Below are 13,040 nucleotides of genomic sequence, written 5' to 3'. Positions count from 1 at the left end.
TTTGTTTACATTGCTTCTATAAGTCTTGAAATATTTTGTTGAATAACACGAACTCCTAAGTTGTTAGCTTGCCGTTGATATATACTTTCAATAAAATATCTAAGTATGAAGCAGAAGTGGACGACTCTGGTGTATTTTATTTTGAGTTCACAGGGATACATCGAATCGACATATGAATGAAAATTATTATTGTTAATAGATAATACGTCGTCGATATATCTAAATGTCGAACTAAGGCAACAGCAAGATATTTTCTTCTCACGTAGAAGTTTTTATGAAACTCTGCTTCATAGGAACATAAGAAGTGTCAGCTAACAAAGGAACACAATTCGTGCCCATGGGGAATTCCAGCAGACTGTTGGAAGACCTGATCACCAAAGACTACGAAGATATTTTCAATGAAGAACTCTAACATATATTTATTTCAACGTCAGACTATTTGCGCGTGGAATCAGAGTAGTGTTTAACAAAGCATTTTTCTTGGATGACTGATCACTAGATATGAATATTTCCGTCCTCCATTTTTGTTGAAGAAGCGACTGTCTATGATGTGAAAAAGTCTAGTCTTTAATTCATCGTGAGGAATGGTCGTGTAAGGTGTTGAAAAATCATACGGTATTTTTCGTAATATCTATCCGTCTTTGTTTAGTAAACCTGCAAGAACTATGCGAGGAATGATATAACTTGAACGTGGGCTCTCAAAAAATCCAAGGGACGTTTTAGTAAATTTGAAATAAAGTTTTTTCCTTCCAAAATCCAATGCATCAAAACGTACGATATTTCGTAACTTCAAACTACAATTCCTCAAGGTAATAAAAATAAAACTTGGAAATAATCATATTTTGTGATCAGTCATTCAAACATGACCTTAAAGAGGTTCGCACCTGAGATTTAGAGTAATATAAATTTTTTGGGAAGTGTATTTTTGATTTCTACATTGAAGGAAAATTAGGAAATTAAAACAAAAACTGGGGTCACAACGCTTGTTATTGAGCTACAGTGTTTTAAAATGATCTCTTTGCACTTAGAATTTATTCAATCAAACTTGATTTTTCTGTTGGTGCTAACACAACGTAAGCAACACAAATCATTGCATCAAATAGATACATAATCATGTCTTCAAACACTACAGATAAGAATAATAAATCAATACTAGTAATGGAAATGGATAATGACCTTTTTGCACTTGATATACGGAAAACCTCATGATATAAAAATTGATAGTTTAAAAGGACATATTAGGAGTAATGTAAAACTTATACGGTACCAATTTTGATGCACCAGATGCGCATTTCGACAAATAATGTCTCTTCAGTGATGCTCAACCGAAATGTTTAAAATCCGAAATAACAATGAAGTGTTAGAGCTATTATATGGAAAAACAGTGTGCCAAAAAACGTGGAGTCAAATTCGTCTAAGGATAAGAGCTATGCGTTCACGAGGGAGATAATCCTTAATTTTGAAATGAATTTCTAAATTTTATAACAGCAATTAGATATACATCCATATTTCAAAGCTGGTAACGAAGTACTTAGCTACTGGGTTGTAGAGACCCTCGGGGACTAACAGTCCACCAGCAGAGGCCTCGACCCAGGGGTCATAATGTAAAACTTATACGGTACCAATTTTGATGCACCAGATGCGCATTTCGACAAATAATGTCTCTTCAGTGATGCTCAACCGAAATGTTCAAAATCCGAAATAACAATGAAGTGTTAGAGCTATTATAGGGAAAAACAGTGTGCCAAAAAAAGTGGAGTCAAATTAGGAGTAATGTCAATTTCTAAAATTTTAGACAATTTTCAAGGTCTGGTCTTACAATTTAAAATGCAACTTTAAAACGTGGGGATTGGAGATCAAATTTTTGAATTATTCGCGAAAATACTGAATTTTTGTACAAAATTTCGAGTAAATTAAAACTTTTTTAAGAATCGGTGTTCTGTTTGGAAAAATACATCAACCAAGTCAATAAATTACAACAGTTGAACTAGTTCCAAGTCTCAACTACCTGTATCATAAATCATAAAACTGAAATACATGTATAGGAGTATAAAAATAAACGATACATTGGATGAAACAGAAACTGTAATATCATGCAGAATTAGAACTTTTTGATTTATGAATCCTTCCGCCACAAAACATAGTCCCTGCCAAACCCTTTCAAAATTTGAATTGACACAAAAATTTTCAACTGGATAGGGTTCAGTAAAAAATATGTAATATGTTTGCACCAATGGGATCAATATTGAATCAGTAAATACTTAATTGTAGCATCCTGCGCAGTTGTACTCAAAAACTTAGGAGCTAACTTCCTTAAACACAGCTTTGATTGCACACACACACACACACACACACACACACACACACACACACACACATTAATTCATATAGTAGAATTTTCAGTGTACGCCATATTTCCCGATTTACAATTCTGCAACACTCTGACCAGTAAATCATACAATGCAAGGATCCATAGACATTGCATGGTAAATATTCGACTCTGATAGAAGATAACTGATCAGCACGTGTTTATTGTAGGAATACAAATGGAATTTACCGTTTTGTTTCAAGGATTATCGTATGAAAATAAAGGAATCTTAATATTATTTAGAGTCTTTTGAAAAATGTACACGTACAGCTGCGGTCTTTTACAGGTATTACAAGTATACCCAGGTAAATAGTCCTCCACATTCCATGCGTTTTCATGGCAAGCACATGTAATGCGTATACGTTGCAGTAGTATTTATGTAAAACTTATACGGTACTAATTTTGATGCACCAGATGCGCATTTCGACAAATAATGTCTCTTCAGTGATGCTCAACCGAAATTTTTGAAATCCGAAATAACAATGAAGTTTTATAGCTATTATAGGGGAAACAGTGTGCGAAAAAAGTGGAGTCAAATTCGTCTAAGGATAAGAGCTATGCATGAGGGAGATAATCCTTAATTTTGAAATGAATTTCTAAATTTTATAGCATGTATTTCAATTTTGCTTGAAGTGAGTGTGAATGGTATATATGTTATGCCCTTTGCTTATTCCATTCTATCAATAGATAATAGAAAGAATATTTCTCTGTGTTTTTGTATAGTTGTGACATGTTTACTGCAACTGTACGTACATATACATATACATGCATATAAAGAAAAGCCATTCTAAATTTATTTATCCAAAGCTCTTAGAATGATTTACTATTGTATGATTTTCTCTCTCATAATTTTGAGCACTGCATGGTGTTCCAAAACATGATTTCGTTGATTTTTGATGTCCTATGAATTAGTATCGGAGATGTACGTGTTACCTGTCGATGCTCCCGCATAGGTAAATCAAAAACACTGATGTGAAGTGAAGCGTAGCAAAGCTTGCACCCTTACATATATACCATGCGAAGCCTGATACGTATAACAATAGAACATTCATGTAATATGGCGAATAAGCAGAGAAATATGGCGGACACAGAGAATAATATTTGTTAATTCATGTCAGGTTTAAAACAACTCAATGACCAGCGAAGCATAACAATGCAAAAAACAAATAATAAATTTATCTAATAAACGACCAAGAGGCCAAAGTCGTCGATAAATATATAATGCAAAACTATCAAAAATTAACACAATAAAGTAACTTTCATTGTAAGTTTATACTCTAATCATCCATGGTATTGAAGTTATCACTTTAGTAAATTGTCGTTTTATCTACATATTTAATCAAGGTTTCAAAATTTTACTAGTAGTATAGTGAGCAATATTCATATTAATAGTTTGACTTAGTATTTGTTTGCTAAGCGAAGTATTTTGATTGGACCACTGCGCTGGCCACACGCTGCTGGGGGATTTGGTACTGGGAATTTGACGTTCTTTGTTTAAGAAGTACTTAACAGCCTTCATAGTGTTTTACGCAATATGTCCTCTTAAGATTACATTTCAATTGTCTAATTCTCGACTTGGATTTCATAGAATGCAATACTTAATTTCCTTCCTTCATTTCTGTCAGTACTCAAGCTTTTTCATTGGTCTTGATGAAATCATACGAAACAGCTATATATAAGTATAATAGATTGTTCTTTTCTAACAAAGAATGCATACATGTTCACCATGATCCTTACTCTTGCTGTGAATTTTGGTCTTCTTCAACTCATGTGCTGTTTCCTTCTTGACCCAAATGAACCAACACATCATCCTGGAGAAAACGATGCAATTACGTTTATGGCCCTACGATTGGACAAGCTGCAGGAACAAATGGTTCAGCAAAACAGAACGCTAGAAATGCAGGAAAAGATGATGCAACAACTTCTAAGCATTTCCAATCAATCACCATCAACCCAATCTCTAAGCAAAGAATTGCCTATTCTTCAAACCTACGTTCAACGTATAATGGATGAATATCACAGACTATCCAACATCTCCGATGCAACCGATCCTGCCTTTAAAATTAGCAGCACGGCAACATTCGTTCATATTCTTACTGCATACCAATCCAGTAAAGATCAAATTGTCAGGGAGCTGAAACAAAAAGTAAGTGTTCTAAATGAAACAATTTCCCTTCAGTATCAGGAAACTGCAAATCAAATACAATCCTTAACGCATACATTGTCAGCTGTTAACCAGTCTCTGTCAACACTCTTAACGCTGGAACATCACAACGAAAATCAACTGTCCACGTTCTCTAGTGATATGAATACAACACAGAGCAGATTAAGTTCATTACAAGGAACAGTGTCTCAAAACCAACGACAAATTTCCTCACTGTCCAGTCAATATACCACCATGTCCTCTAACTTGTCCACACTTTCCAGCGACTTGCATAGCGTTCAAAGTAGTTTAAGTTCACTGCACACAACGGTTTCTCGGAATCAGCGTAACTCATCAAGTCACATATCCTCCCTGACAAATCAGTACTCTACTTTGTCTACGACTTTACAAGATACCAAGGATAGGGTGTCTACTCTGGAACACAATTTGGAAGAGACTATTATAACAGGTAAGCGTGTTACTAAAATTATAACGCATTAGCTTTCTTTATTCTGATATATTCTGTAAAACCCTTAACTTGTTGTTTAATTCTTTTGATAAAGTAAAGTAATATTTTCTCGACTGCATATTTACATAATAATGTAAGTTAATATAAATATATATATATATATATATAATATAATATAATTATCATATATTATATTATAATCATATAATTTAATTATCATAAATAAATCATTATAATTCTTTTATGTAATAACTGTTTAATGTTGATTAACTGAAACGTATTTGCTCTGACCCCAACAGTAAGACAGACTACATTACTTGTGTGAATTGTCATTTATTGGGATGACAATGTAAAAAGGGGAAATCACCCAGAATGACATACATTGGTGCTAATTAAAATTACGATATAAATGATATAAAACAAATCAATGTAAAAATAAAAATGACACTGTAAAAAAGGAAGATCACCCAGGAATATATCATACATCGTTACTAATTAAAGTTGCCTAATGATCTCCCCTGATATAAAACGAAATACTGTAAAACTTAAAAACAGAGAACAAAGTGTAAAACATATATACAATACAACCCCAAAACCACTAACTAAATGAGAAATATTACTTACGAAAACGACTGTCAAACTTTTCGCCATGTTGGATGCAGAAGGTGAAGCTCAGAATTAGCGCATGTCCATTAGCCAAGTCCTAAAGTTGAGAATAGTGAGATTTGTTCCACAATCGGAACATCACTCGGCCTATTCCGGAGAATAAACCTCGGACGTATTAGTAGGAATACACGTCAATTGGATGGGTTTCAGTGATTCGGATCAAGTACTGAGCTTAAGGAGGAGGGGGCTAATGGCCTGATTTCTTGATATTGAAGGGACTGGAGCCAGTACTTGATATTGAAGGGACTGCAGCCAGTACTTGATATTGAAGGGACTGGAGCCAGTACTTGATATTGAAGGGACTGCAGCCAGTACTTGATATTGAAGGGACTGCAGCCAGTAATTGATATTGAAGGGACTGCAGCCAGTACTTGATATTGAAGGGACTGGAGTCAGTACTTGTCCTATTGGTATCCACGGGTGATTATCAGTCAAAATAAAAATAAAATAAAACTCTTCCCCTTGCAAATAGCTTCATCTTTCATCAAGCATAACTACATGAATACCCATCTGGTTCCAATCATGTCGTGTATGTGACAAAAGACATGCACATCAAATGTGAGAGACCACAAGAAATCGGTATGCCTTCATAAATTTTCCTCAGAGGGTTTGCAAATCAATGATTGATCGCTGTCTGTTGTCTTCCACTTTTTGTATTCCATCAAGAACATGTCAAGAAAGTAGACATGCGTGTAACAAATGTTGAAAAAATCATATCTTGTTGTTGACAATAACATTGTCGTGTGGGCAAATTTTGGTGGGGTATTCATAATAATAAATAAAAATTTATTCGTAAGAGGTATTTACTGACTGCTCTGGAACATTTAATGAAAAAGTGGTACGGAATGCATTTATCTGGAAAAAATGCAAGGGAAATTCGTTTATTGTGTTTTATGTCCTGCGTTGAAAATTCAGAATTTATGCAATAATTAAGTGTATTAGGTCTAGTTAACTAATATGCAAGCATTTTTGTTATTCATGAACTTTTAGATTACATTAGGAATTAAGACCAAATCAGAGTACTAGTATTCATGAACTTAATCCTTTCATATTCTTTTATACTGTTTATAAAGACACAAGGATTACTGGAGGAAACTACAGTGGTATGGGACGTTTGGAAGTTAAATATCGTGGTAACTGGGGTACAGTTTGCGATGACGACTTCAGCAGTAACAATGCGAAGGTTGCATGCAGACAAGTTGGTTACCCATGGTATCTGATTTTTAATAATTATACATGTATATTCTATATGTCATATATTTCAATTCGTAAACAAAATTTGAATCGTGTCATCTATGAATAAATGTTTTCGGTGAATGCATCTCTTAACCTCTGATAACTTCTGATGGAGAGCTTATTTTCCAATTTTTAAGAAAATCTATGGTAACAACATTTATAGAATCACAACTGTTTCACTTTGTAATCAGTAGTTGGTAAACATCGTGTTTGTGATGCAATGCTCAATGACTTAAATCTGTAGTAGAGTTAAGGTAATTAGAAATTACGGCAATTAATTGTCTGAACATGCCTAACACGACAATTGGGTAAAGCAAAATCATATACAAGTACATGTAGAATATAAAAAAAAACCCTGATCCATATACCATGATAGAAGTAAACGATTATAGTAGTCCGTATATGATAATAGAAAAAATTCATTTTTTCGTACGTTAGCATGTAAAATATTGTATTATCAATCAAATAAATTTCAATAAAAAAGACGTTAAAATTTCCCCCTTACAATCTAGGATTCATGCGACATACAAAAGTTCTGCATACTTTGGACGAGGATCAGGAGAGATCGTTCTTGATAATGTCAGATGCAGGGGTGACGAATCATCGCTTGCACTGTGCCGCCATAATGGATTTGGACAAGAAAATTGTGGTCATCATGAAGATGTAGGGGTAATATGTTGTAAGTTCATATTCTCTGTACCAAAGTTAGCTGTCTTGAATCTAATGTGATAACACTTAATCACTCATAAGAATAACTTACACTTAATCACTCATAAGCAAAACTTAACGGACTATTAGATCTAAGTAAGTATTTCTAAATTTTATCTTCGCTATTTTTATATTCTGAGAGCAAATGAAAGTGTTAAATAAATTGTTTATATAGTTCACTAGCTACAGTCTCCTGCAATCATAATAAAGTCGCTTATATTGAACGATCTGTTATACTGAAGTAAAGAAAACATTTCCGGTAACATTATCTATATGTTCAACATTGGTTATTGTGGAGTCATCATCGTTTGTGGGGGATTGATGTTCGTGGATCACCATTACCCACGAATTTAAATGTCCTCGAACATTTTTAAAACCAAGTAGAGTTATCTCTCCTAGTGACATCATATCATTTACCCACGGAATTACGTCCCCACGAACCAGCAAAAATTTGCTTACCCACGAACATTGGCCTGCACGAATTAAAATGACTCGACAGTATATTGAATTTTGGATATAATGAACAATTCAGGTAGGTTATCTGAATTTCACTATATCCGGAGATGACTGTAATAGTATCACATGTGAAACAAACACGATACTGTATGAGTGTGCATACTTTGCATGACGGTCCATAAAATATTCAAACGTTAAAATGTCCTACGAAACATACAAGATGAGAGACAGTCCAATATAATATTTGTTTGCTGATACAGTTTGATCATCTAGTACCAAGCAACATCTACACTTATGTGCAAAATCTACATCACATGACAAGGAAACATGAGTTTATCACATTAAGTTTACTTTTCCCTTATATTTCAGTGAACATTCGCTTGGTAGGAGGATCATCTCACAACCAGGGCAGAGTAGAGATAAAGTTAGGGAACACATGGGGAACTATATGTGACGATGATTGGGGTCTCGATGATGCACGTGTTGTTTGCAGAATGCTTGGATATAGCGGGTAAATACTTAATAAGTATGACATGTGATAAGATGTGGTAGATATTCTTTGTTTTCTAGACTAAAGGGATTTCGTCTTCATTCAATATCCCTATAGATTCTCACACAGTGGTCTCTGGTCTTCATATTCACTTTTTGCGAAACTCTGGATCTTCCCTCTCGCTTTTTTAAAATTGACATGCGCAATAGATAGAAATTAAAAGACCAGTAAAATAGAGCGTTTATAAAAACTCCCTTAAATCGAGAAACACGTTGTTCACGTTAACATCTGTTTTGGGTAATAGATTGATACACTCCTTTATTAGTACGAGTGTGGCATTGGGTAATTCCACCGAGGGGACAGAGTTCGCAGTCTAGGTCGAGGTTTCCCTATCGAGTACTACACAATGAATTTTGTTCCAGAGGTGGAATTTCCCCCATCCCACATAAATAAATACTGAAGGATTGCTTTTCTCTCATATTTTCCCACAGTTTAATGCATTAAATCAGGAAATAAAAAAAATCTAAATTATCAAAACTTAGATGCAAAAACTGATTAGACAGGCAGAAAGAGCATAAACAAGAATGGTTGACATTGTAAAAAAAGTACTACGGATTACTCCGCTTTCCTAATGAAGATATAGGGCTCACGATGGGTGTGACGGGTCGACAGGGATGCTTACTCATCCTAATCACGTGATCTCATCTATATCCAGGGGTCCATGTTTGCCCAACTCTCTATTTTGTATCCTTTATAGGAGTTATGAGATTGATCTCTATTCGTTTATAATATTTACTTCAAACAGAAATGCTCACCTATTATAACATCATGACAAGAATCATTGGCTTTTTTTTCAAGCATCCACAAAAACTGAAGGATGGTCAGTTATGAAATGTTGTACTTGTTCTGTCTAGTGAATACTCAAATGTCTGAATTTGGCATCAAGATTGCAAAGAATTTCGAAAGTGGTAACTGATTTTACTAGATGTCAGTCACATCTACAATGTATCAAAGTACTCATTGAATGTGTTAATATAACAACTCCAATTTACTTTACACAATGTAGGTCAAATCACAAAAACTATAGATCTCTAAAAGCTGGTAATTAAGTCGTAAAAACTCCCCATCTCTGTAAAAACTCCCCCAAAACCCCCAATCTCTGTAAAAACTCCCCCAAAACTCCCCATCTCTGTAAAAACTCCCCCAAAACTCCCCATCTCTGTAAAAACTCCCCATCTCTGTAAAAACTCCCCGTCTCTGTAAAATGAAGCGCAGACTTCTTAGTAAATTCTCTCCGTTTTATAATTAAATTAAAAAATTGACGAACAAATATCAATTGATTTTTAAAAATGGTGTTTTTAGTAAATGTATATTCAAATACATAATAAAATATTTAGCATTGTGTTGGAGTATCACTTGGCACTAAATAACAATTTTTTTGTATATAACGTAGATTTCAGATGTTTTTTTTATTTAAAAGTATTATTCTCTGCATACTTTTGCATTATAACAGTTTCCGCTGGTCTGGTATACATATTTTTTGTGTTGACAATTGATAGTTGTTGTGTGCATTGTTTTGACTTTAGTTGTTTACAATAGCTATGTATATGTTTGGTACTAGTATAGCGATTATAAAAGTGTCGAATTCAGATGTCAACACATTTATTCAAGTACTCATCTCAATTATTTTCCTTTTTTGTACTTTTTTTCTAGAATTTTAATATATACTATCATATGAATATCTTTTCCCCTGTCCGTACATATGTCATAACAAAGCTGTGAACTTAATTCTATAGATATTTGTGATATATTGCAGAACCGTAAAAGCATTTTCCAGTGCCCATTTTGGTCGGGGGAGTGGTCCGATTTGGTTGGATAATGTCCATTGCACTGGATCGGAGAGTTCCATAGCTCGGTGTCCTTCCAATGGATTTGGATCACATAACTGTGGACATGGAGAAGATGCAGGAGTAATTTGTCATTAAAGATATAATAGAATGATTGAAACCACCATGTATTCACTAAACATAGCCAAAATATTTTATAGTGTATGACAATGCACATCGTGACTGTAAACGATTCTCGTTTTCAATAAACATTACCAGTAAAATTTACCCTGTATGGTGATTTAATTCAAAAACTTAGAAGTGTTTATTTCGAGAGAAAAATATACCAATACTGGGCAGTTTTTGCCCCGTCCCTAGAGCCCCAGTGGTGCAGGAATCCTGACTTTTAAATCTATGTCATCCTTGTTCCAAAGATGTTTCATACCAAATTTGAAAGGAATTCAAATGATAGTCTATTCACAAATTTAATAAATGATTATTTTGGCTCCATCCTGATACCACAACCCCTACCCCTACCCCTGCGCTCATTGTAAAGGACTACCAACTCTTTCTAAATATCCATTTAGTTTCAATTTAGTATCAATAGAACTAAAGAAAATGTTATTTAAGTGTTTTACACATAAACACAATATAGTAAGTTTGGCCCCGACCTCGGGTCAGGACCCCTACCCCAGGGATCATAAAGTTTACAAGTTTGGTAGAGGCCTTCCTGTTCTTCATTTATTTATTATTTTTTTTTTTTTTTTTTTTTTTTTTTTTACACATGTGCCGTTTTCCCCCACGCCCCTTGGGCCCCAGAGGTGCAGGAATCCTGAAATTTACAATCTATATCCCCCTTGTTCCAAAGATGCTTCATACTAAATTTGAAAAGAATTGGAATGATGGTTATCAAGAAGAAGTTAACAAATTCTATTGTTTATACATTTAATACTGACCATCTTGGCCCCACCCTGATACCAAAACCCATACCCCTGGAATCATCAAATTTACAATTTTGGTAAAGGACTACATGCTCATGAGTCAGAAACCCTACCCTGGAGATCATGACATTTACAATTTTGGTAGAAGCTTCCTTGCTCATCATTACTATATACTCACTTTCTCTGCTAGATGCTCAGGAGTACCCCTTAGGGTAGGGGTCATGAAATTTACAATTTCCTGTCTCCTTGACCTACAAATGCTACATACCAAATTTGGTCAATATGGCTTAGTAGTTTCTGAGAAGAAGGTGTTACCGGACAAAGCACGACGACGGACGCAGACCAATAGCAATAGGTCACCTGAGTGACTCAGGTGACCTAATAAACTGGGATCTGCAGTACCTGATGATGCTTGCATATGACTAAATCATGGCCCTGCTGGCCCTGCTGGCATTGAGAAGACGATTTCCCCATATATCTTGTACTAATCTATGCCTCTCGAAAATTGAACTAACACGTTTTTATTAAACGTTTACCTAAGAAAGGTTATACATGCATAATTTCATGAAAATTTCAATGAAAATACATAAAGTATATTAGGAATTATTTGAATCTATCCTTGTTTTAGATTATGCTGAACACCTTAAGTACAATGTAATCCCGGACGAACATGTAAATGACTCTAATTGGTCAGGACTGGATGAAACAATACTTTAAGCATTGTTCCCATTGTCAAAACAAAGAAAATACATTTTTGTTAAGAATCGTTGATGCTAGTTTTACTTATTATGTAAAACTTATATGGTACCAATTTTGATGCACCAGATGCGCATTTCGACAAATCTTCAGTGATGCTCAACCGAAATGTTTGAAATCCGAAATAGCAATAAAAATTTAGAGCTATTATAGCCAAAAAAGTGGAGTCAAATTCGTCTAAGGATAAGAGCTATGCATGAGGGAGATACTCCTTAATTTTGAAATGAATTTCTAAATTTTATAACAGCAATTAAATATACATATAAGATATGTTTCTATTTCATAAGACATACATATAACATATCAATCCCGCACAAATGCATAGCCTCTTAAAACTTGCATATCATATAACCGATTGCCTTCTGGCGGCCGGTAATGATGACATACCAAGGTTTACAACCGAGTATGATAAATGCACCCAGTTTGAAGTAAATTTAGAGGTAATTCGCGAAATTACAAGTTCTGACTCAATAGTCTCAGTGTGACATGGAAAATGCTCTATTAAAGCGAACTGGTTTCTAAATCTACATCAAGGCGTTTCTTTAAAACTATATTTAAAACGGAGAAGGTTAAGATATTGTATTTCAGAAGTCCATTACAGGTACATAGAGGGATCTGAGACTGAGTCTTTGTTTGTATTGTCAGCTTATTTTCATTGCAATTCAGCGGAACAAATTTCTGCTTAACTACATGTATGTGTTATCATGGATGAAAGGTGAAGATAACGAACAGTGATCAATCTCATAACTCCTATAAGCAATATAAAATAGATAGCTGGACAAGCACGGACCCCTGGATACACCAGAGGTGGGATCAGGTGCCTTGGAGGAGTAAGCATCCCTTGTCAACCGGTCACACCCGCCTTGAGCCCTATATCTTGATCAGGTAAACGGAGTTATTCATAGTCAAAATCAGTGTGCCAAGAACGGTCTAACAATCGGTATGAAACACGTCAGACAGCATTTGACCCAATGATAGGTT

The 13,040-nt window shown here is 34.7% G+C and overlaps 1 protein-coding gene across 1 annotated transcript in view; it reads left to right on the top strand.

The window, feature by feature from the left end:
• The window catches only part of LOC125660337 (deleted in malignant brain tumors 1 protein-like), a 34,594-nt gene extending 23,952 nt beyond the window's left edge, over positions 1-10,642 (top strand). Inside the window, exons 10-14 of the mRNA XM_056150721.1 lie at positions 4,038-4,980; positions 6,720-6,858; positions 7,395-7,561; positions 8,416-8,557; positions 10,353-10,642. Of these exons, the coding sequence (XP_056006696.1) occupies positions 4,038-4,980; positions 6,720-6,858; positions 7,395-7,561; positions 8,416-8,557; positions 10,353-10,521 (1,560 nt within the window). The 3' untranslated portion in view covers positions 10,522-10,642. The remainder of the gene's footprint in view (positions 1-4,037; positions 4,981-6,719; positions 6,859-7,394; positions 7,562-8,415; positions 8,558-10,352) is intronic.
• Positions 10,643-13,040: the final 2,398 nt, after the last annotated feature.

Source organism: Ostrea edulis, chromosome 9 (assembly GCF_947568905.1).
Source record: "Ostrea edulis chromosome 9, xbOstEdul1.1, whole genome shotgun sequence".
NCBI lineage: Eukaryota > Metazoa > Mollusca > Bivalvia > Ostreida > Ostreidae > Ostrea > Ostrea edulis.
Note: the sequence above shows the minus strand (reverse complement) of the source record. Positions and strands in the feature narration are given on the sequence as shown.